A 24,789-nucleotide genomic window follows, 5' to 3' on the forward strand; every position below is an offset into this window, starting at 1 on the left:
GTAGTTGAAATATATACTTTCCAAATGGAAATAACCAATTGGTCGATTTTAGTCAAGAAATATTGTTTTATAGCTTAATTAATATCTTGACCTTGAGAGGGAGCTATAAAGCACAAAGAATTAATTTTTTACAATTTCATAACTCAGTTAGACTCGATTATAACCCGGACAACGATCACTGAATATTGTAGGATCGCATTTGCTTCCAATATGTTCATTTGAACCAAATTCATGACCCCATACCAAAACTTTGTATTACATTTAAGAAATATAGTGTAGCCTTATAAGTATATCTGTACAATTTATGTCTATATATTTAAGATGATTTTAGGTTATAGCCACCATTGCTATGTTGGTATATAGTACTTTCTCGTAAATTTAAATATCACTTGCATGAAAAATTAATATTACTGGCTTATAATCAATGGACTGATGGACTGTAGGGCCTCCACGGAAAACAGTATTTAACTACTGATGGAGCCACCCTACTAAAAAAAGACTAATAAATAAATAAATAAATAAATGACAAAAAAGTCGCTGATAGCTGTTATCTGTTCCATCCTTTGGTCGATTTTGAAACATCCTTATGGCATAATATTCGCTTTAGAAATACATGTATGGTGGTGTGACCATAGTTCGCTATATCAACAAATCGGTAAAATTTCGAAAATCTGATACCACCAATGGAAAGAGGAAACTAAAACTAGGCAGAGACCAACATTTTTTTATGGAACTTGGTGTAAAATTATGTAAATATTGACAAAAGATCGGAAAATGTTATTTTTTTTTTTGCGTCCGTTCCGAAAATATGAAATTACCGACAAGGGTCTGGACATCTTTATTTTGAGAGCAGATGTCATCAAAACTATGAGTAAAACGTGGTACTAACTGATTTTGTAATATTTTGCCTTGCATAATGTGCATTTATTTTATATTTGATGAACCTCTTTGAGAGAATAAATGAGCTGTAAACTTCCGTGCGCGAATTAAGGTCTCGGGTTATTTTTTTGTTGTTGAATTTTTCTTGAGTTCCAGCGCATTTCGATTCAACATTCAATAATTTTTTTTTAATGGTAAAAATCTCATGACTGGGGTAATTTATATTATGTCTGTACATTTGATTAAATTCAGAAAAAGATCCATTTTAGCAGTGTTTTTCATGTTTTTTTCTTTAAAAAAAAAAATTAATTAATTAAAAAAATAGATATAAAACATATATATCTTTAGGGGTGTTTTAAAAAAAAAGAGGGAACATGCATACGCGTACCCTAAATAACACCGAGTGGGGGGGGGGGGGGGTCTCTTTTTGTCCGTTGCTGCCGCATAGACATACACGCTAGTATAGGCAGAATCAGCTCGCTAATGTGCTAATGTGCTTATAAATTGTATACAATTTATGTTTAGTGTTAACACTTCTGTTCATCTTTACTCTAATAATAAAGACATTCTTGTATGTATTTTGTATTGAAGACATATTTTATGAAAGCTGTATTATTTCCTTCGTCACGTTCAGAAATGTAAGATTTCTAATATAGGCATATATTTGAAATAAAGAATTTATGTATCTGTGATTGTATTCTTCACAAGCAAGTTGATGGAGAGATCATTTTTATCTCCTCCTGAAACCGACGTTTTGTTTGGAAAATCAGAAGTTGAATTACGTCTTTATATAAATAAGAATCATTTATCACATCGTTGAGTTTATTTGTGGCTTTTTTTTTTCAGTACAGATCGATCAATCGATCTTATTTGCTGGGTGTATAAGCCACAAAGTTTGTGGCTTATACACGTTTAACGTGTTTAAATAATCGTTGAGTTTGTTGTATACTTAAAAAAGGAAGAAGGAGAAGAAGAAAACTTGTTTAAATCAATCACATGTACAATGTGAATAATGATGGTTTATCTAATAAGACCGAAATTTCATTATTTGTATTTTTTCTTCTTCCTGAGATGACTTTTATAGCCAAAATGTAGCACAGCAATACTATTTGTATACGTTCACTTAACTCTATTATTTCAGAAGCTGAAAACATTATATCGATACTTTGAAGCTTGTTATCGTTATGTTCAGATACTCCAATAGCCTACTTCCTCCGGCATTCCAAAACCTGTTTGTTATAAACGACACAATCCATACTTATCCGACATGAAACTCTCAGAATTGTCATTTACATCCCAAATGCTAATTGCTCATAAATCTATCCGACGCCATGGCCCTGGCACATGGAATAGTTTCCTAACTATACTGTAAAATCATCTACTATACGATATATTCTTTCATGGCTTCCATGCAGCGTCATTTATTATCTGCATACAAGTAATATATATTATAATAAGCGCTCCAAATACATGCACTCGCTCACATACTTGCACATGCACATACTTGAATACGAACATAAAAAGAAGTACGTTTCACAAAAGACTATTCAAACGTGGATTTTTTTTCCCCTTCGAATTCGATACCAATGGTTTATAAATGTTGTTGAAATGATTTTTTTTATTCTGCCCCCCCCCCCCTCCCCAACGAAAGAAAAGTTTTGACTCATTACCGCATCCAAGGTATGTCATATGGATGTCAGATGCGTATCCGAACTATTATGTTGGATATGTATGTAATTCAACACTGTACGTATTACAAAAGGATCCACGTGGGCTGAAACAGCCACCGTTCTTCATTATTCCAAGGGAAATAGAGGGGAAAATTTGGTAGAGAAAGAAAACAAAACATCGATTTAATTCATAAGTATACGAATATGCCAAAATATATTACACCCCTGTCTACGAAGATTATAAATCCTTCTCATTATCATTTTTGAAAATATGATACTGTTCTACATGCCCTTTTGAAGGATAGACACATACTAACTGCTGGCTCTCAATCAGTTACAATTTTTCTTTTTTTAATTCTCCATTTTTTTCTCCATGCACATCAGAAATACATTATTGAAACTATATTTGTCTTCTGTTACATCAACAGTTTAACAAATATTTGTATCTTGAGTAGTCAATTTTATTTATATTATAAATGCAAATTACCTTGAATATAATTAATGTTTGAAGTTGTTGCAAAGGAAAATCAATAACATCCCTGTGGAGGAAAAAATATGAAAAAAAATAAATTCAAAAAAGGAGGGGGAGTATTGTATGTGGGCAGTACCTCCGGTCATGTTGACCATTATCGTAAGATATTTTTTATTGTTGAAAGATGATTTCTGCTACATGTCTTCTATTAAATCATGATTGATTTCGCAAGTTAAAAAATAACGACAGACCTACTTGCAGAAGGGTCCCTAAGCCGAATTGTTATCTTAAAAACAATCAAATATACATTAGACTTTAAACTATATTATAATTATATATGACTGATAAATACTGGCGGCGTGCTCAGAATCAAGCACTGATTTCGCACCGTGCACGGCTACAACTTCGATGGTTTCCAACACTCTGTAAGTAGTTTGTCTTATTTCTAACTATTACTGTACAATGATTTATGATAATGATTATATAATTATTATCCAAGGGATGAAAATCAAACTTCATGCTGGAGCCGGCCTTTTGGATTAGCACATTTATTTTACCAAATTCATAATGAGTTTTGTCAAAACATCTCTGTGATTGTCTCACTGTACACGTGGAGAATGTATTTTCACACTCAGAAATGACAAGGAAAAGCAAAATCACTGTTATTTCTTTAATTAAAAGCTCGCAATTTTTAGGCTGTAATGTTGCTGCCAATATGTATTCCTTAATTTGTGTAAATTATTATAATTGATTTGTAATGCTTTGTTAGAAACAGGAATAAAATTGAAATTGAACATGATTAGTAATGGATAAACAGTGAGCCAGGAAACGCATCGTGAAGGTGATAAGGACGTAAAATTTCGCGGGCTTTTAGAGCCCTTAATAAATGATAAAGACTATGCAAATATATAATTAGTGTACTTTAGACAAACGAAGATAATACACAGGAAATAGATAGGTATGATGCGTCAAGTTTGAATTGACCTTTGACCTTTCCTCATTAGAGCACTTGAAACAATGGCGTCACTTTCCTCAATGTTCGTGGTTCTGATGATTGCTGTAACAGCAATGGCAGCTGATTGGCAAGGTGAGCCCGTGATGAATAAAAATTCTGCACTACTTGTATCTATTTGCGCCCTCTATATACTAAACAATGCCTAATCGGTGCCCGTTGGTCCCCCATGATCCCCTTTTTCTTATGTTAATTGAGAGTTGATTTGATGAGATTACCACATGTCAGTGACCATGCAGGGAGGTCTAATCCCTCCTGGCCAAACTAGTGCGGACTAATTTTTGAAAACGGATTTATCACAATGTATCTGTTTCACAGAAGAGTGTATATGTCATATGTAATCTATCCGAAGTAACATTGTTCAGTGAAAGACTGAACCTACAATTTCATATTGATTGCTAACAAGAGCAAGGTTAACATATGGAAGCGAGATTGATGGGAGGTAAAAGTGGAAAAGAACAAAAAAAACGATCGAGATAGGGAGAGAGAGAGAGAGAGAGAGGGGAGAGAGAGAGAAGAAGAAGAAAAAAGAAAAAGAAGAAGAAAAAGAAAAAGAAGAAATGAGTGAAAGAGAGAGAGAGAGAGAGAGGAGAGAAGAAAAAGAAAAAGAAAAAGAAGAAGAAAAAGAAAAAGAAGAAATGAGTGAAAGAGAGAGAGAGAGAGAGAGAAGAAGAAGAAGAAGAAGAAGAAGAAAAAGAAAAAGAAAAAGAAGAAATGAGTGAAAGAGAGGGAGAGAGAGAAGAAGAGAAGAAAAAAAGAAGAAGAAGAAGAAGAAGAAGAAGAAGAGAAGAAGTAGTAGAAGAAGAAGAAGAAAAAGAAGAACGAAGAAATGAGTGAAAGAGAGAAGAGAGAAAAAGAGAGAGGGGAGGGCGGATGGATGGGGAGGGGGGGGGGGGTGGTAATCTTTATAGTACCCATAATCGTGCCACAGTGGGAGCACTTTGGTATATTGGTTTAACCCAGGGGCGGATCTAGCTTTTTGCTAAGGGGGGGGTTGACCAAAATAATGACGATGCGGAGCATCGTCCACGAGCCGCGAAGCGGCGAGCCGATTTTTTTGGGGTGTTTATTTGAACCCGTAAGTGATGTTTTCCTGGCATCTATTAACACAATGGAGACCATAAAAAGCAGTGCATGATAACGTCTTTTTAAATCGAGTAACAGTTAAATACACAGTTATATCCAGAGTTATCATGTGTTTGGTTAAGTTACCAGATGAGTTGAAAATCTTCTCACAATATTTGCACTTGAAAGGGTTTCTCTCCAGCGTGCGTTCTTTTTTCTTTTTTTTCTTTTTTCACTTCGGCGGTGGCCCGTGTCCTCAAAAAAGCTGATGGGGGGGGGGGGCAAGGGACTCTGTGACATTTGTTCGCCCAACCCCCCCCCCCTCCCCCAAAAAGAAATAATAATAATAATAATAATAATAATAATAATAATAATAATAATAAATGAAATAAATACATAGAAATAGAATAAAATAAAATTACAAGTTTAAAAAAAAAGATAAGATTTTAAAAAATGGTCCCCGGATTTTTTTTGGGGGGGTTGTAACCCCCCAACCCCCCTCTAGATCCGCTTCTGGGTTTAGGCTCTTGACTTTTGTATGAGAGGTGCAGGGATCGATCTTTTCTCGTTATCAGCTTGCATCCTCAAATTAATCTGTCAGGCCCCAAAAGCGAGCGCAGCATTAATACTGAATAATATTATTCAACATTGTCATCATTACTACCACCATCATGATGATGATCATTATTATTATTATAATTATGATTATTACGACTGATATCATTATCATCATTTTATTTGTTAATATTATAATTTTGATCGTATTTGTTATTATTATTAATATTATCACCATAATTATCATAATTTTCATCATCAATGTTATTTTTATTTTTATCATTGTATTACTATTAACATTACAATAATACTATTATTATATTTCTATAATATCAATTATTATAACTGTTTTCCATTATTATTAGTATCATCATAATTATTATCATCATCATTATCACCATTAATATTATCATAATTTCGCATATATTAAATCATATCATTATTCCACTGAACTTGTTTTCTTCTATATTTAGCAAATCCTAATGATTGTGGGAAAACATACGAAGGAATGAGCTCTATGATCGTCGGCGGTCACCCAGCAAAGGAGTATGCGTGGCCATGGCAGGTTGCTATGTTCGAGGATGGGGAATTCATCTGTGGAGGCTCCTTGATTGACCCATGGTGGATCCTGACAGCTGCACATTGCGTGTAAGTCAAAGATGATGATGATGATGCAGAGGCAGCGCTTCTGGGGGGGGGGGCGTAGTGCCCCCTTTTTCAAGTACTCCCAAAAGCGCCCCTTTTTACACGGGAAAAGTGCCCTTTTTATTCTGACAAGTGCCCCTTATCCTTCGACAACGAAGTTCCCATTTTCCTTTGTACTAAGTGTCCCGCAATTTCCATTATCATAAGTGCCCTTTTTAATCTCTAGTAAGTGCCCCTTTTCAGTTTTGATTCGTGCACCCTTCACCTCTGATAATTGCCCTATTCAAATCTGAGAGGTGCCCTGTTTACTTTGACATTTGCCCCTTTTCCTTTGTAAGAGGAGCCCTTTCCCCTTTTAATAACTACCCCTTTTTAACTCAGATAAGCGCACCTTTTAATTTCACATGTGCCTCTTTTCCTTATATGATAAGTGTCTCATTTAAAAAAAAAGAGCTCTTTCCGCTTCTCATAAGTGCCCCTTTTCATCTCTGGTAAATGAACCTTTTCAGGTACGAGAAGTTATTTTTTTCTTCACTTCAGCTAAGTGCCCCCTTCACCTTCAATAATTGCCCCTATTCAACTCTGAGAGATGCTCGTTTTACTTTGACAAGTGCCCCTTCCTCTCCTGATAAGTGCTCTATTCCTCTCTGATGAGTGCCCTTTTTTAACTTCTAATAACTGCACCTTTTATTTTTTTTAAAGTGCTTCTTTTCTTTTCTAATAATGCTCCTTTTCTTCGTAAAAGTGCTCCTTCCCCTTCTCATAATTACCCTTTTTATTTTAACATGTGCCACCTTTTCTTATTAATATGAGCCACTTCCTCCTTTTCTTCAAAGCCCCGTTTCACCTCAGATAAATGCCCCTATTAAAATGTGATCGGTGCCCCTTTTCTTCAAAAAATGCACATTTCCCTTTATTATTAGTGCCCCTCTTCAGGTGCGAGTAGAGCCCCTTTTCACCTCTGATAATTTCCTTGTTATTAATGATGCGTGCCATTTTCTCTTTCCAATATGGGACCTATCCCCTTTTCATAAATGCCCATTTTCACCTCTTATTAATGCCCCTATCAAAATATGATGGGTTCCCCTTTTCCGTCGACAAATGCCCCTTCCCCATTCTCATAAGTGCCCTTTTTCATCCCTGATGAGTGCCTCTTTTTAGGTGTAATCTAATTATCTCTGATAATTACCCTTTGTACTTGTGCTCCTTTTATTTTCCAATAAATGTCTTATCCCTTTCGACAAGTGTCCCCTTTTCCTCTCATCACTAAACATACACCTACTAATTTAAAGTGACTAAGAGCAATTTCTCCCAAAGCTCGCTTGCATATATGAATGATAAAATTATCAAAGGCCTTTTCAGTCTTGCGTTATGAGAATGTTCTGATAATTTCTTTTCTTCTCTTATAAGAAGTTATTTTTTGCACTGCGACCTCACAAATCTTACAATTTGTCCTTACTTGCTTCGCTCGCTGGCAAATGAATATTCAGACCATCACACCCAACTGCAAAGTATGATGTTTAAGCAATATCTTTTATGATGTTGAAATAATCCCTGTTAATGTTATCAATACCAATGACTAACTTTTTTCATGTTTTTTTGCTTTGAGATCACATCATTCTTCAGTCTGCAGTGCCCTTTATAGTATTCAGTGGCGAATAGTAGACAGATCCAATTGTATTTTCTGTCACTGTTTAGAATGAGCAAATAATTCAATTTGGATAATCCTCCGAAACGATAGTATATAATTGAAACAAATTGAAATAAAAGCCTTGACAGTTCATATATATGCCTAAATAAAACACTTCAACAAAGGTTTAACAATATCATTTAATGCCACATTCTATTTTCTTTTCTTTTGAAGCGATACTTGTTTACTCTGCAGGCCAAAAGTATACGCTTTTAAAGTCGGTTCAAACAATTTATCTGACTTCACTGATGTCATTCAAGTACGTTGGGCCTCAAGAATCCTGGTCCATCCCGACTACGACTTTATAGATGCATTTAATAACGATAACGACATCGCTTTGTTTAAGATGACAGAACCATTTATCCTCAGCGAAGATTTCAAAGTGAATACGATTTGTCTTCCTACTGGCGACATGGATGACCAGTTCGTCGTCGGGCAGAATGCAACAGTCACTGGATGGGGAACACTACAAAGCGGGGGTGAGGACGATTTTTGGGTCATGTGGGGGAGAAATATTGGTTTTTCAGTTTTATTGTTTGATTTGTTGATAATATTTTTATTGCATGTCCAGTGACGAGGCATTTTTTTTCCAAGGAGGATTTAAAGGGGTGGTAATCAGTGTGGACAGTGGCGGATCCAGGGCGGGGGGGGGGCCGCCCCCCCCCCTGGGAAAAAACGTGTAAAAACACGTTAATTTTACCCTTTTTTTTTAGCTGGCCCCCCCCCCTAGAAATCCTGGATCCGCGTCTGCTTTATCTTTTGTTCTACATTCCTAACCATAATTATTGTCTCATGAATAAAATTTAACAAAGGAATACAATAAAGCAATGATGTATAAACAATTAACTTAGAGAAATTATAATAATGTGAAATATTAGCAGCTGCATTTTATTTAGATAATAGGCGTAAAATCGACATTAATGATTTGTAGGGTTTCTTGAGTGGCGGTTGATGGTGGAACATTAAGTGACAAGAAAAAAAGGTGTAGGTTCGCACAATAATAATCAAACTTTATACACTCATAACTAAATTTTGAAAAAGTTACGGAATAAAAAAAACAGGACATACAACAACAAAAAACGAGACAAAAACAAACAAGAAACAGTAGCAGGATGACAAGATGAGGATGATACATAAGGAAAATAACCTTAATTATATTCATCTTTGGATACCTGAAATAATTATATGCTTAGGGGTTTATTTTACGCGGGGGGGGGGGGGGTGATATCTTATGTCCGAAAACCAACTTTCCAGATTCTTAATTTTGCGAGAATGATTAAACGTTATTTATGTGATCAAAATACATTATATAAGCTGTAACATTTACATATTCGGTCTTTTCGTTGCCCGAATGTCAAAATCCTCGGGGCGAGGGGCTACCTCTACCCCACCCCAGTTCGTTTATGCAATGAACAACTCCAGTCAAATTTAATAGGCCTGTATCTTGCCACTTCGCTATTCATGAATTGCATTGTACCCTTCCTTTTCAACCAAATGTACCAGTATCACAAGCACAGAAATAAATAATACCCTATGATATCATAATGTTATAACGTTTAAAGGTATTACAAAGTTTTGGTAAATTTTGAAAATTGGCTGGATAGTGATTCTTTACAATTATGATATATTTGGATGCCCTTATGGATGTATTATAAGCACTTAAAAATTTAGCCCCTAAAACACTTCTGCTTTCGAGATAAATTGAATATACAAATTTACCGGTGCTCCCGGTAAATTTTGAGAAATTTCAAATAGCGCCTACGACCATACGATGGTAGCTGCGACCATGAAAATCTCAGAATATGTAGTTGTGATATATATATTCCAAACGGTAATAGCAAATCGGTCGATTTTATTCAAAGAACGTTGTTTTATAACTAAATTAATATATTGACATTGAGAGGGCGCTATACAACATAAAGAGTTTATTATTTACAATTTCATCACTTTAGACTCGATTTCAACCACGACAACGATCACTGAATATTGTAGGATCGCCTATGCTTCCAATATGTTCATTTGAACCAAATTCATGACCCCATACCAAAACTTTGTAATACCTTTAATTTATGAAGAAGAAAAAAAAGAAAGAATTCAGCGATATAACCGTGACAAATAATGATAATAAATACTGCTGATGATGATGATAATAATAAAGATAAAAATAATAATAATAAAATGTAATAACATTGCTATTTCCGAATTCTACGCAATTGTACATTTTCAATAGTGTTGTGAGTCCATTATTTTCTTATATTATTCCACTATGTAAAAACGACTTATATCCGTGTTTCCATATGAATATGTCATTGTACATTTGCTACTGTGTATTATCTATTTGTGTATATTATTTTCTATTGTATATTGTTCATGTGCTTTATCTAATGCTAACAACTAAATTTCCAAATGGACCAATATAATAATCTGAATCTGAATCTGAATCTGAAATACTTACGTATTTCTTATTTGTTTCTCTTTTCAATAATAGCGGCCGAAAACCCTGACAGGTTATATGAGGCAGTTGTTCCCATCCACGACTGGGCAAAGTGCAATCAGTCCCTAGCAGGGAAAGGCATCTTATTTACTGATAACATGATCTGTGTAGGATACGAAGAGGGCGGTGTTGATTCTTGCCAGGTAATAGTCATTCTACGAATGTCAACAAATGAATTTCAATGAAAATATTTAACTTTTCATCACAACGTGCGTCTTTTTCTGTTAAAATTAATCATTTTTCCATCGATTTAGGTTCAGTCAGTCAATGCATTTGCGAGAGAAAAGCGATTACAAAAAATTTGACGTATACCACCCCGCCCCTTCCGTTTTTAGTGTAATCCTGAAAGGACAAGTCCACTCGAAAAATAAATTCAATAAAAGCAGAAAAATCAGACAAACCAATCAAAAAAAGTTTGAGCAAAATCGGATAACTAATAAGGAAGTTATGAATTTTTGAAAAATATGTAAAACTATGGAACAATGAGAATCACAAAACAGTTTGTGACGCCATGTCCTCACTATTTATCAGTTTCATGAAACAATTAGTCGGTGGTTTTCACCGACTAATATCATGTTCACCGACAATTTAGTCAGTGCTGACTAAATTTGACCAATCACAGGCCTGGAAAATAGTCGGTGACAAAAGAATTGCCGGTGAACATGATATTAATATTAATTGTTTCATGAAACGCCCCCCAGGCCTTCTCAACTAGTTTATTAGAAGTGCCAACACAAAAATAATTTGTAGTTGAAGTGCCAAACTGTATGTTTTGTTTCTGTGCTGCGAGGGAGCGTAGCGACCGAGCCGACAGCGGGGATGCAGGGGACGCAGCCCCCTGAAGCTGTTGGATTTTAGGGCACAATCTAAAGGCCCAGATGTGGCATTTTTAACACCTTTTTATTCCCAAATATTTCAATCATAATTTCATATTGATGTGAAAAAATTAGTACAATTCGTGGGTACAATTCCATTGGATGTAAATTTATATGTACCTGTAGTTATTTTGGTGCAATAAACACAGGATAATAAAGCCTCGATCGGTCACAAATGCCATTACGAACTGCTACGAACGCCGTACGAACGTTTTTCAGACAATGGAAATTCGAGAAGACAATGGAAAAACAGGGAGATTCGTACGAAATTATCGTTCGTACGAACCTTTGCGGAAATTGCCCCCGACTCCCGTCGGGTGATTTGGAAGGGAACGTGGGCCCAGAAGCTCGCGCATGCGCAGGGAATAAATATGTCGTCACGCTTAGTAGCCCACGTCGGGTGCCTAAAATCGAAAGCTCGCTATTTTCCAGTTAAGACGGGGTTTTATATCCTTGATCCAAAGATAATCTAATCCACAGATGCATAGAATAACATACAAACAAAGTAACTAACTAACAAACTAACTAACTAATAACAATTGTCCTCGAATTTCCAAATTACCCTTATAGGGTGACAGTGGCGGTCCCTTAGTGGCGTATCCATCGAATAACACCGACCAGTACTATCAGATTGGTGTGGTGAGCTGGGGGTATGGGTGTGGCAATCCGAATTCACCTGGAGTCTACACCAATGTCACACGTTATGAAGACTGGATTCGATCATTCCTTAACACTCCAACTCAAAAATCATGTAAGTTGAAGGCGTGAAGATATATTTAATACATTTTTATCACATATTACGCAATATTTACTTCGTTTCATTTCTTTGGGGAAACCAATAAACCACTCGGCTGTCAAGCAGAAGGTCGTATTAAGTATGGCAGTAACGGCCTTCTTCAAAACCGGTCTGCTCAAGGGAGTAAGCGGACACTTTTTTTTTTTTTTTTTGGTCTCGAAATTTGAAAATTTGACATTTTTCTTCTTGGGGGGGGGGGGGGGGGGGGTAAGGTCATCTTTTTTAGGTTAGCCGTGGGCATATTATTATTTTTTTTATTTTTTTTTTATAATTAAAAAAAAAAAAAAATCCAAAGGGGGGGGTTTTAGGTTTTTTTAGGGGGTTTAGGGGGGTTTACACACATAAAAATACCAAGGGGGGGGGGGGTTGAACCCTCAAACCCCCCCCCCCCTGCGTACGCCCCTGTCCCCGGTAGACCGACAGCCCGGGAGACCGACAATTTTGGTCTCGTTGTCTTGTGGGCTGCAGAGCCGATTAATATAACATGACATGACATCTCCATAGTAATTATGACGCCATAGCTCAGAAAGCTGTATATCTCACGATACAACATTTTAGTTAAGTATTATTTGTGGTTGCGGACATAGCCAGTTCACGGTTGCAATCTGAGCATGAGCAGACAAAGGTCATTGCAGAACAAATTTTTAAATACACCGAGACGAAATACTGGATACGTGCTCATGAAAGTTATGTAACATTATTCATTCATGCACATTCAGTGCACTCCATGATACACAGGTGGAAGTATTCTTTGAAAAGGGGGAACAAAGGCTATTTATAAAGCACCTCCATCGCATGTAAGGGGTGATTATTTCAAAATGTACAAAGTGGGACCTCTTTATGTTTTGAAGATCTGTGGATATTCGAGGTCATTGCAGTAAGGTGCTAACCGTGCACTGGTCTATTATATGTAGCTTATTGAAAATGTTGACCATCTGACCAATAACCAAAATAGATTTACTAATACCTCCTTTCCATTCACGATATTTCAGATGTAGCATGTGCTTGTGATGAAACCCAAGAGATGCCTCCGGAGGGGATGCATTCGTCGACGATAGCAGCTATTTCAGTATTATCTGGAATGCTCGCCATTTTCATCTGCATCAGTGTAGCTCTAGGAATTTATTTGTGCAGACAGAATAAAAAAGGTTCAGAGAATATAGACACTAAACATCTTCAAGTTGATTTTTAAAAGTTCCCTTACGAATGAAAAGGAATTTTTGCTTGAATATGACACGGTTTGGTTTGCTTGACACAGTTTTCCATGATGATTGAGGTATTCCGACATTTGGCTATGGTGTCGCCGAAAAATTCGATTGAAAATATAAATGAAAAATAGAGTCCGTATAAATGAGTGAATACTAGTATAACATCATTAAGATAAATGCCTCCGGTAATGAGATTAATTTCAAAAGTGTTTTTCATATAGGTGTAGCTGGGAAATCGATTTCTTTCTGATCATTAAGAAATATAGTGTAGCCTATATATTCTGTACAATTTATGTCTATATATTTAAGATGAGTTTAGGTTATAGCCACCATTGATATGTTGGTATATAGTACTTTCTCGTAAATTTAAATATCACTTGCATGAAAAACTAATATTACTGGCTTATAATCAATAAACTCATGACAAAAAATAGTCGCTGATAGCTGTAATCTCTTCCATCCTTGCCTTGGTCGATTTCGAAATATTCGTATGGCCTAACATGATTCGCTTTAGAAATATATGTATGGTGGTGTGACCATAGTTCGAGCGTGGCCTTAGTTCGCTGTCTCAACAAATCGGTAAGATTTCGAAAATCTAATATATACTACCAATGGAAAGAAGAACCTAAAATTAGACAGAGACCAATATTTGTTATGGAACTTGGTGTAAAATTATGAAAATATTGACAAAAGATCGGAAAATGTTGTTGTTTTTTGCGTACGTTCCGAAAAATATGAAATTACCGACAAGGGTCTGGACATTTTTATTTTGAGAGCAGATGTCATCAAAACTATGAGTAAAACGTGGTACTAACTAATTTGTAATATTTTCTTTGCATAATGTGCATTTATTTTTATATTTGATTAACCTCTTTGGGTGGGGGTTTAAATAAGTCGTAAACTTTCGTGCGCGAATTAAGGTCTCGGTTTTTTGTTGTTGAATTTTTCTTGAGTTCCAGCGCATTTCGATTCAACATCGAATTTTGAAATCGCGATATATTCCGGAATTCCTTGACGATAAATGTTCTAGTTGCACCGATTTGTAATAAAAAACTTTATAGTCCATTTGGTAATATATGAACTAAATCAATTTGTGTCGAACAAGAGAAATCATGGATCGAATATCATATTTACTAATGTTTTAAAAAATACCCGCGAACTTTGGTCACCCCATCTTAAAACAAATGATCACATTTTCTCTCTTTGGCTTGCCCCCGCTCTTCACCTATTTGTTTTTCTCTCTCTCTCTTTCTCTCTCTCTCTCTCTCTCTCTCTCTCTCTCGTTCTTATTGTTAAGCAAAGGATGCGATAGCGATGCTTATATCAATGAGAAAGTGAATGCATTTTAAAATCAGGAAATAAAGTTTGCTTCTCAGACGGTTTACATGATTCGAATTTTGTATTGTGACATTTTCTACATGATATTTATGTATATAGGTTAATTTTTTTTGTTAATGGTAAAAATCTCATCTGTTCATCTTCCCTCTAATAATAAAGACATTCTTGTATGTATTTTGTAAGACATATTTTATGAAAGCTGTATTATTTCCTTCGTCATGTTCAGAAATGTAAGATTTCTAATGTAGGCAAATATTTGAAATAAAGTATTCATGTATCTGTGATTGTGCTCTTCACAAGCAAGCCGATGGAAAAATCGTTTTTCCTCTCCTCCTAAAACCGACGTTTTGTTTGCTAATCAGAAGTTGTATTACGTCTTTATATAAATAAGAATCATTTATCACAACGTTGAGTTTATTTGTGGCTTTTTTCAATACAGATCGATCAATCGATCTTATTTAATGGGTGTAAGCCACAAATATGTTTAAATAATCGTTGAGTTTGTTTCATACTTAAAAAGGAAGAAGGAGAAGAAGAAAACTTGTTTAAATCAATCACATGTACAATGTGAATAACGATGGCTTATCTCATAAGACCGAAATTTCATTATTTGTATTTTTTCTTCTTCCTGAGATGACTTTTATAGCCGAAATGTAGCACAGCAATTCTATTTGTATACATTCACTTAATTCTATTATTTCAAAAGCTGAAAACATTATATCGATACTTAAAAGCTTGTAATCGTTATGTCCAGATACTCAAATAACCTACTTCATCTGGCATTCCACAGCCTGTTTGTTATAAACAACACAATCCATTATTATCCGACACGAAACTCTCAGAATTGTCATTTAAATCCCAAATGCTAATTGCTCATAAATCTATCCGACACCATGGCCTTTGCCTATGGAATAGTTTCCTAGCTACTGTAAAATCATGTACTATACGATATATTCTTTCATGGCAGCGTCATTTATTATCTGCATACAAGTAATAGATATTATATAATAAGCGCTCCAAATACATGCACTCGCTCACACACTTGCACATGTACGTTTCACAAAAGACGATTTAAACGTGGATTTTTTTTTTTCTTTCTAATTCGATACCAATGATTTACAAATGTAGTTGAAATAATTTTTTTCTTCTGCCCCCCACCCCCAATTTTTGTTTTGGCTCATTACGCCACTGCATCCAACGTATGTCATATGGATGTCAGATGCGCATCCAAACTATATATGTATATAATTCAACACTGTACGTATTTTAAAAAGGATCCATATTGGCCGAAATAGCCACCCTTCATCGTTTTTTCCGAGGGAAATCGAGGGGAATATTTGGTAGAGAAAGAAAACAAAACATCGATTTAATCTTGTATCGTATTCGAATATGCCAAAATATATTACACCCCTGTCTAACGAAGATTTTAAATCCTTCTCATTATCATTTTTGTAAATATGATACTGTTCTACACCCTTTTGAAGGATAGTCACATACTCATTGCTGGCTCTCAATCGGTTACAATTTTTTTTTTTAATTCTCCATTTGTTTTCCATGAACATTAGAAATACATTATTGAAACTGTATTTATTTTCTGTTACTTCAACAGTTCAACAAATATTTATATCTTGAGTAGTCAATTTTATTTATATTATAAATGCAAATTACCTTGAATATAATTTATGATTGAATTTGTTGCAAAGGAAAATCAATAACATCCCTGTGGAGGAAAAAATATGGAAAAAAAAAATTAAAAAAAGGAGGGGGAGTATTGTATGTGGGCAGTACCTCCGGTCATGTTGACCATTATCGTAAGATATTTTTTATTGTTGAAAGATGATTTCTGCTAAATGTCTTCTATTAAATCATGATTGATTTCGCAAGTTAAAAAATAACGACAGACCTACTTGCAGAAGGGTCCCTAAGCCGAATTGTTATCTTAAAAAGAATTAGACTTTAAACTATATTATAATTATATATGACTGATATTTACTGGCGGCGTGCTCAGAATCAAGCACTGATTTCGCACCGTGCACGGCTACAACTTCGATGGTTTCCAACACTCTGTAAGTAGTTTGTCTTATTTCTAACTATTACTGTACAATGATTTATGATAATGATTATATAATTATTATCCAAGGGATGAAAATCAAACTTCATGCTGGAGCCGGCCTTTTGGATTAGCACATTTATTTTACAAAATTCATAATGAGTTTTGTCAAAACATCTCTGTGATTGTCTGTACTGTCTGTACACGTGGAAAATGGATTTTTTACACTCAGAAATGACAAGTAAAAGCAACATCACTGTTATTTCTTCAATTAAAAGCTTGCAATTTCAGGCTGTAATTTTGCTCCCCCCCCCCCCAAGAAAATATCGTAGAATAAAGATGAACATCATAATCAAGTATTATGATCTGCTTTAGTGGTATTCGTCTAGTATGATATATGCATGTAGAATAAAACAAGCGGCCTTGTTGAAGGTCTTCTTAAGATTGTGACCATGTTCTCCTATCTTTGTCATGTAAAGTACTCTCTTGTCCCGTTTTCGTCTATGTTGGCGTCCCCTTTTTTCCTATATATTATTTTCTAGTTCCTTTTTGTAGATACGAATTTGTTAGTTTATTTACTCATTATTCCTAACTATTATTTGAGGGGTCCACAATAAGTACATTTATTTTTAGTTGACCCCTCTGTTTCCAATATGTATTCCTTAATTTTTGAAGAAGATTATAATTGATTTGTAATGCTTTGTTGGAAACAGAAACAAAAACTTGATGTTAAACATGACTAGTAATTGATAAACAGTGAGCCAGGAAACGCAACGTGAAGGTGAAAAGCACGTAAAATTTCGCGGGCTTTTAGAGCCCATGATAAATGATAAAGACTTGCAAATATATACTTTAGACATAATAAATACGAAGATAAGAGAAATGAAAATTGAACATGATTAGTAATGGATAAACAGTGAGCCAGGGAACGCACCGCGAAGGTGAAAAGCACGTAAAATTTCGCGGGAATATAAATGATAAAGACTATGCAAATACATAATTAGTGTCCTTTAGACATACGAAGATAAGAGACATGGAATAGATAGGTATGATGCGCCAAGTTTGAATCGATCTTTGACCTTTCCTCATTATAGAACACTTGAAACAATGGCGCCACTTTCCTCAATGTTCTTGGTTTTGATGATTGCTGTAACAGCAATGGCAGCTGACTGGCAAGGTGAGTCCATGATGAATAAACAGTTTTTAAGTAGAGAATAATTTTAGAAAACGAATTTATCACAATGTATCTGTTTCACAGAAGAGTGTATATGTCATATGTAATCTATCCGAAGTAACATTGTTCAGTGAAAGACTGAGCATATCATTTCGTAATCATCGCTAACAAAACATTTAAAAGAGCAGGTTTTAAAAGAAGAAAGCGAGATTGGTGGGAGGTGAACGTGAGGGAAAAAACAAGCGAGATAGGAGAGAGAGAGAGAGAGAGAGAGAGAGGGAGGAGAGAGAGAGGGGGAGGAGAGAGAGAGAGAGGGGAGGAGAGAGAGAGAGGGGAGGAGAGAGAGAGAGGGGGGGAGGAGAGAGAGAGAGAGAGAGAGAGAGAGGAGAAAATGGCAATAGGGAGAAGGGCAGAGGGGGGATGGGAAGGGGGTATTATAGTACCCATCCATAGTCGTGCCACAGTGGGAGCACTGTGGTATATTGGTTTAGGCTCTCGACTCTTGTTCGAGAGGCCCAGGGTTCGATCTTTTCTCATTACTTGCTTCCTCAAATTACTATGATGATATTACCAATAAGTTACTGAAAAGAAATATTTTACCTGTAACTCATATTATGAATATGTCAATGTTAAATGGCATAGTACCCGACTATTCTTGTCTCCAAGCTGTATACATTTAATAACGGTATGGCCATGCCAACTATGTTCATATTATACTCATATCGAGAACAAACTACATTGTAATACTGGTTCAATAAGCCGCAGATATATTCCATTCCCTTTCCCTTTGTTTTTTTTTTGTTTTCATAGGTTTTTATTCATTTCTCTCAAAGAAAAATTGTACATTTATAACATTGGATACAAAATAACAAAATAATTTAACATATGTCTTTATAAATTCACCAATGATCTTTTACATTTACATACAAAAGTTACACCACTTCATTTTCCTTTGGAGACAAAAAAAAATAAAAATATATATATATATATAAAAAAAGAAAAAAAGCTACAAAACACCTACTACCCCCCCCCCCCACCCCACACAACATTTAAACACATAACATGTACAACAGTATACAAAACACACACTAACATAGAACGAACAAACAAACAAAAGTAGAGGGGAAAAAAAAAAGAGAGAAGAGAGGAGGGTCAGGAAGTTGTATATTGAGAAAAAAAAAAAATAAAAACATTTATTCTAAACTTTCCAAAGCTTCCCATTTCCTTAAATGAATTGAAAGTGTGTCTCTTTCCATTGAAAGTTTTTTCTCTTCATTTCTATTTTCCAACAATCTATATTCTATTTCTTTTGCTTTTGGAGGGTTTCCCTTCTCTCTACTGTGGAAAATCATATATTTAATCAAAATTAAAATGTGGTTCAATAATTGCTCTGTTTTAAAAGTAGTGTCATCTATTCCTATATGAATTTCTTTCCAGGATAATTTCTTCAGAATTGGTAAATTAAGTCTATCTCCACATTTCCCCCAGACTTCCTTTATTGTATTACATTCAAAGAATACATGTTGATAAGTTTCTTCAAAATTTTTGCAAAATGAGCACAAACCATTTTCATGGAACCTGAATCTATGTAAATGATGATTTGTATATAAAATATTATGCAATAATTTGAACTGAAATTCTCGCAGTTTACTACTTAAGGTACACATCCTTGGTTGAACATATATCTTTTTTATTTCTTTTCTTGGAATATTGTAAAGTGTCATTAAATTGCCGCCTGCCGAGTTTGTTTCTACATTCTTTTTAATTTGACTCTTATATACCATTTTTGCAGTTAAATCTTCAAATGTAAACACTTTCTTTGAAAAAATAAATTCTAAACTAAAGCCAGTGTGAATTGCCTTTCTTAAAGGTTGAACATTCTGTTTCCATTCATAAGGGGCTGCTTTAAAATTTGTGTTTACTTTATCAATTTCCACTCTGCTCAAACATAACATTATAAAATGAACTTCAGGTTTCAATTCTCCATTTTCTTCACAAATGTGATGAATTCGATATATATTTTTAAAAAACAAAGTTTCCTCAAATAAGGTTTGACCTTCACCGAGTTGAAGGACCGCAACACTGTAAAAAAGAATTTGTTCATTGATAATTTTTACGTATTTTTTCCATGTAGAATTTACTTGAAAACATTAGTTTTGCCACTTACGCACTAAATTTAAGTCTTGCTAACTCAAACTTTCAATTTAGTAGAACATACGTGGAATATTTAAGTAAAATCAAATACATAAGAACTTTAAGTAATTTCAGCTTGTATTAATTTAGTAATTTTAACTCAAAATCAGAAATTATACGTATTACTCAAACAATTTATGTTGATTATTCTTATCTTTTTAAAGTAAGGACCGATGCAGTGCGTAATAGAAATATTTACATAATTTATGAATATTCATTAAGACCAAATCAAACTCTTTTTTAAATAAAACAATTCTTTTTTGTGGTTGAATGAAAAATTTAAGGACTTTAAAACATTTACTAATTCATTTAACATGGCTAAGCAAAGACAAGACAATGTTTAATTGTTACCCAGTTCAAAACAAATCAAAACTTGATATTTCAGGAAATTGTCAACCAATTTTCCTTTTAAGATGCTACGATCAAGTATATATAAAATTTGGAGCCTTTCAATATGTGTCGAATTGAAGCGTGTGTTAGTGATTAGTGATTAATCTTAAATAGAAGTAGTGAATGATTAATGGATGTTACTTGTTAGATTAGATGGGTACCAAATCGTGCAATATGTAATCCCATCATAGCTTTTTTTTAATTATCTAAAATGATTAAAATACTTAAATTATTTACGTTAATGTAACTCGATTTAACTGAGTAAAAATTTATTCAGCAAAATAAGTAAACTCTACTTAAGATGCCATAGGTAATATTTACTTTATAAAAATAAGGCAATTCTTTTCCTCAATTTTATTGAGTTATTTCGACTATTATTTTTTTACAGTGAATGGCTCCTCGCTGCAAGCAATAAAGAAGTATCGGTTCATGTATCCCTGTAATCTCCCTTTCCCATATGTATTTTTTATAAACTTAACTCTAATAGTAAATATTCCCAACCGTTTTTCCATGAAAATAAGACATAAGACAGACTTTCAAAAATCTTTCAACACTTAAATGTCTGAAATTATATAGAGAGCCAATTCATTGCTTTGTGACAATTTACATTCACCTAACATGTAATTAAATTGTAATAATAATAATAATAATAATAATAGTACATTTATAAAGCGCAGAAACTATCCAACATTAGGTATACATTCTACTGCGCTACAAGAGCTCCTGATATGCTTAGATTTACGGTACAGTTAATTAAAAAGAAGTGTTTTCAGTTTTGACTTAAAGACGTTTACAGATGGTGATTTCCTGACTTCAAATGGCAAGTTATTCCAGAGTTTTGGGGCTGCACAAGCAAATGCTCGATCACCTAGCGTTATTTTTGTTTTGATAGATGGGATCTGTAGCAACAAAGTATCTCGGGAACTGCGCAAGTTGCGATTGTGTTGATTAGGTTTGAAATTCAACAGTTCTTTGATATAAGTGGGAGCTTGACCAAGAAGTGCTTTATATACAATCAGCAAGATTTTGAATGTTATTCTCTGGCGTACTGGTAACCAATGTAGATTTCTTAAAATTGGGGTGATCCGTGTGAATTTAGAACAACTACAGATCAGCCTTGCAGTTTGGAGATTAAAGAATCGATCATATCAGTTTTTCCCAACTTTTTTCATGAATATTGGTCTGTTTTCACTCAAACTTTCAGATTATCTGTAATAAATAATAACAATAGTGGGTTCTTGTATAGCGCTCATGTCAGTCAGTTTTGACCCTTCTGGCGCTCCCGATTATTACCCTGGCTTTAGCACGGCTGCTCTAGCATTTCAAGGAATAAATTCCTACCAGGTATTCCTATATCTAGCATTGAAATCACTCTCGTCTGAACAATGTTATCATTGTCATCATTACCATCCCCATCATGATCATCATCATTAGTATCATTATAATTTTGATTATTATGAATATTATCGTTATTATCATTATATTTACAATTTTTATTATTGTGAACGTTGTTATTATCATTATTATTATTATCATAAACGTCATCATAATCATTATTTTATTGTTGTTATTGTTATTATTATTATTATTATTATTATTATTATTATTATTATTATTATTATTATTATTATCATTATTATCATCATTGTCATCATTGTTTTTATTACTATTAACATTTTCACTATTGCCATTATTATTTACAATAAGATTAATTATTATTACTGTTTCCATTAGTATTAGTATCATTATTGTATTATCATTATCATCATCACCATCATTCCGCATAGATTAAATCATATCTTTGTTCCATCTAACTTTTTTCTTCTATATTAAGCAAATCCTAAAGATTGTGGGAAGACTAAGTACCAAGGAATGAACATCAAGATCGTCGGCGGTCACCAGGCAAAAGACCATGCGTGGCCTTGGCAGGTTGCTATGTTCGAGGATGGCGAGTTCATCTGCGGAGGCTCCTTGATTGACCCGTGGTGGGTCATGACAGCTGCACATTGCGTGTAAGTTAATCATGTTGCGCATGTTTCTTTATGACAGCATGAATATCTTTATTTTCTAATATTTTATGTAAATATATATATTTATATATACATGTTTATAATTTGTGCATAATCCTGTAACTGTGAAGGCTCCTTGATTGACCCATTGTCAGTCTTGAAAGCTGCACATTGCGTGTAAGTCAACGATGATGAGATGATGATGATGATGATGATGTTGTTGATGATGATGATGATGGTGATAAGTAACATCGTTTTCAAAATGGTAGAAAAGCACCCTTTAACATGCAACCCCCGGCCCCCCACTCCGGGGTCGGAATGACCTCATGCGTGTTACGAAAATGTCCGGTAAAGGGGTACTTTTCGTGCGACAAAGTCCGGCCCGAGAATTGTAAAAAAAAAGGGGTGTATTTGACTTTTCACCCGGAGATTTCTTTGAAAAGGGGGTGTTTTTCTTTTTTTCTCTCATCTCTTTGGACTCCTGAGAAATTATTCCGAATTTAGGGGGTACATTGAGCATTTTTCCGTATTTAGGGGGTCTCCAAGGCAGGAAAAGCCCGTGAAAAGCCCGCGAAAGGGGGGTTCGGAAATGTTGGCAGTCCTCAGATAGGAGGTGCTTTCAAAAAGAGGGAACGAGCATACGCGTACCCTAAATAACACTGAGTGGGGGGGGGGGGCGGGATGCAACCTCTATAGTGTTGAATCTTTGAGCCTATGGAAGCAGGTGTACTGCGGTTTGTCTTACGCCCAGCACACACGATTCGATCATCCTGCGATCCCATTTTCGAAGAAATCGCAATCATATTAGCTGTGGAAATGTAAACAAACATCGCCATGAAATGATAAGAATACAAATAACCGGAATTGTAATGCTTTTAAGCCTTCTATTGAGAATAAAATCCGAATCGTCATGAAATCGGAGACAATCGCACGTATACTGGTTTAACGCCACTACGAGCCTGAGGCGATTTAGCTCTTCTTCCTCCAAGAAAGCTTGGAATCAATTGAAAGTTAGAATGTATTAATCATGTGACTACTGAGGTCCTCGATCATTAAGATTTGATACAAGTTTGAATGTTTATATCAGATGCTATTGCAAAATCCTTCCAAAATCGGATCGTAGTCAGATCATGTAGCATGCGGTCAGCGAATTTGGGAGTGAAAAGGCACCTCTATGCGGCCCCAAGGTTCTTGGCTGGATATTTAAACGGTGATCACATCAATCTTCGGTCTGCAGTGCCCTCTAAAGTATTCATGTGCGAATAATGTACAGATCTGATTGCATTATCTGTCACTATAAATAATATATAGTGACAGAAAATATAAATATATATATACAATTATATTTTATATGATTATAAATTTAAAAAACACTTTAAAAAAGGTTTTAACAAAATCATTTAATGCCACATTCTATTTCCTTTTCTTTTGAAGCACTACTTCTTTAGTCTGCAAGCCAGAAGTATACACTTTTAGAGTCGGTTCAAACAATTTAACTGATGACACTCACGAACGTCAGGCCTCAATAATCCTGGTCCATCCCAATATACGACTTTAAAGATGGAAGTAATTTCGACAATGATATCGCTTTGATTAAGATGAACGGTTCGTTTACCCTCAGCAAAGATTTCAAAGTGAATACGATTTGTCTTCCCACTGGAGCCATGGATGACCAGTTCGTCGTCGGGCAGAAAGCAACAGTCACTGGATGAGGAAATCTAAATAGTAGTGGTGAGGACAATTATGGGCCATTATGGGGAGAAATATTGGTCTTCAGTTTTAGTGTTAGATTCATCGTCTGTGAATACTTTTTGACTGCATGTCCTGTGACGTGGCATTATTTTATAAGGAGGATTACAAGTTGTGGTAATCAGTATGGATATCATTTTGTTTGTCTGTTTAATGTATTGTTCCAAATCCCATACACATACCAAGGTCTCATACCAAGGAGGATATCCTCCTTGCTCATACGTAAGATTTAACAATAGAATACATAATAACGCAATGATCTGTTGATCTGTAAGATAGACAAAATATGATTTAGATATATCGACTGCTTCGAGAGGCCTGGCTATTTTATAGGCTCTAGGAAACGTTGCATCCTCCCATGACCCCCAAGAGCCAACATAAAGGCCTCGAATATTAAAGCAGTCTTTTATATACCGAATTGACACAAAAATCTACCAAGAATTCTTACTTTATCCTTTTCTTGAGTAAAGATTGGTTTATAAAACATCACGGAAAATCTGAGACACTGTCTGTTAATCTTCGCTG

At 34.9% G+C, this 24,789-nt stretch overlaps 1 protein-coding gene across 1 annotated transcript; it reads left to right on the forward strand.

The window, feature by feature from the left end:
* The first annotated feature begins 4,038 nt into the window (after nt 1-4,038).
* On the forward strand, nt 4,039-22,522 carry LOC586328 (serine protease 33-like). Its single transcript, XM_030985132.1, is given in 6 exon segments — nt 4,039-4,108; nt 6,127-6,335; nt 8,335-8,467; nt 10,477-10,625; nt 11,928-12,108; nt 22,353-22,522. Coding segments are annotated over 6 exon segments (912 nt in total).
* Nucleotides 22,523-24,789: the final 2,267 nt, after the last annotated feature.

The sequence above is a fragment of the Strongylocentrotus purpuratus genome, unplaced genomic scaffold (genome assembly GCF_000002235.5).
Source record: "Strongylocentrotus purpuratus isolate Spur 01 unplaced genomic scaffold, Spur_5.0 spur5_scaffold_14, whole genome shotgun sequence".
NCBI lineage: Eukaryota > Metazoa > Echinodermata > Echinoidea > Camarodonta > Strongylocentrotidae > Strongylocentrotus > Strongylocentrotus purpuratus.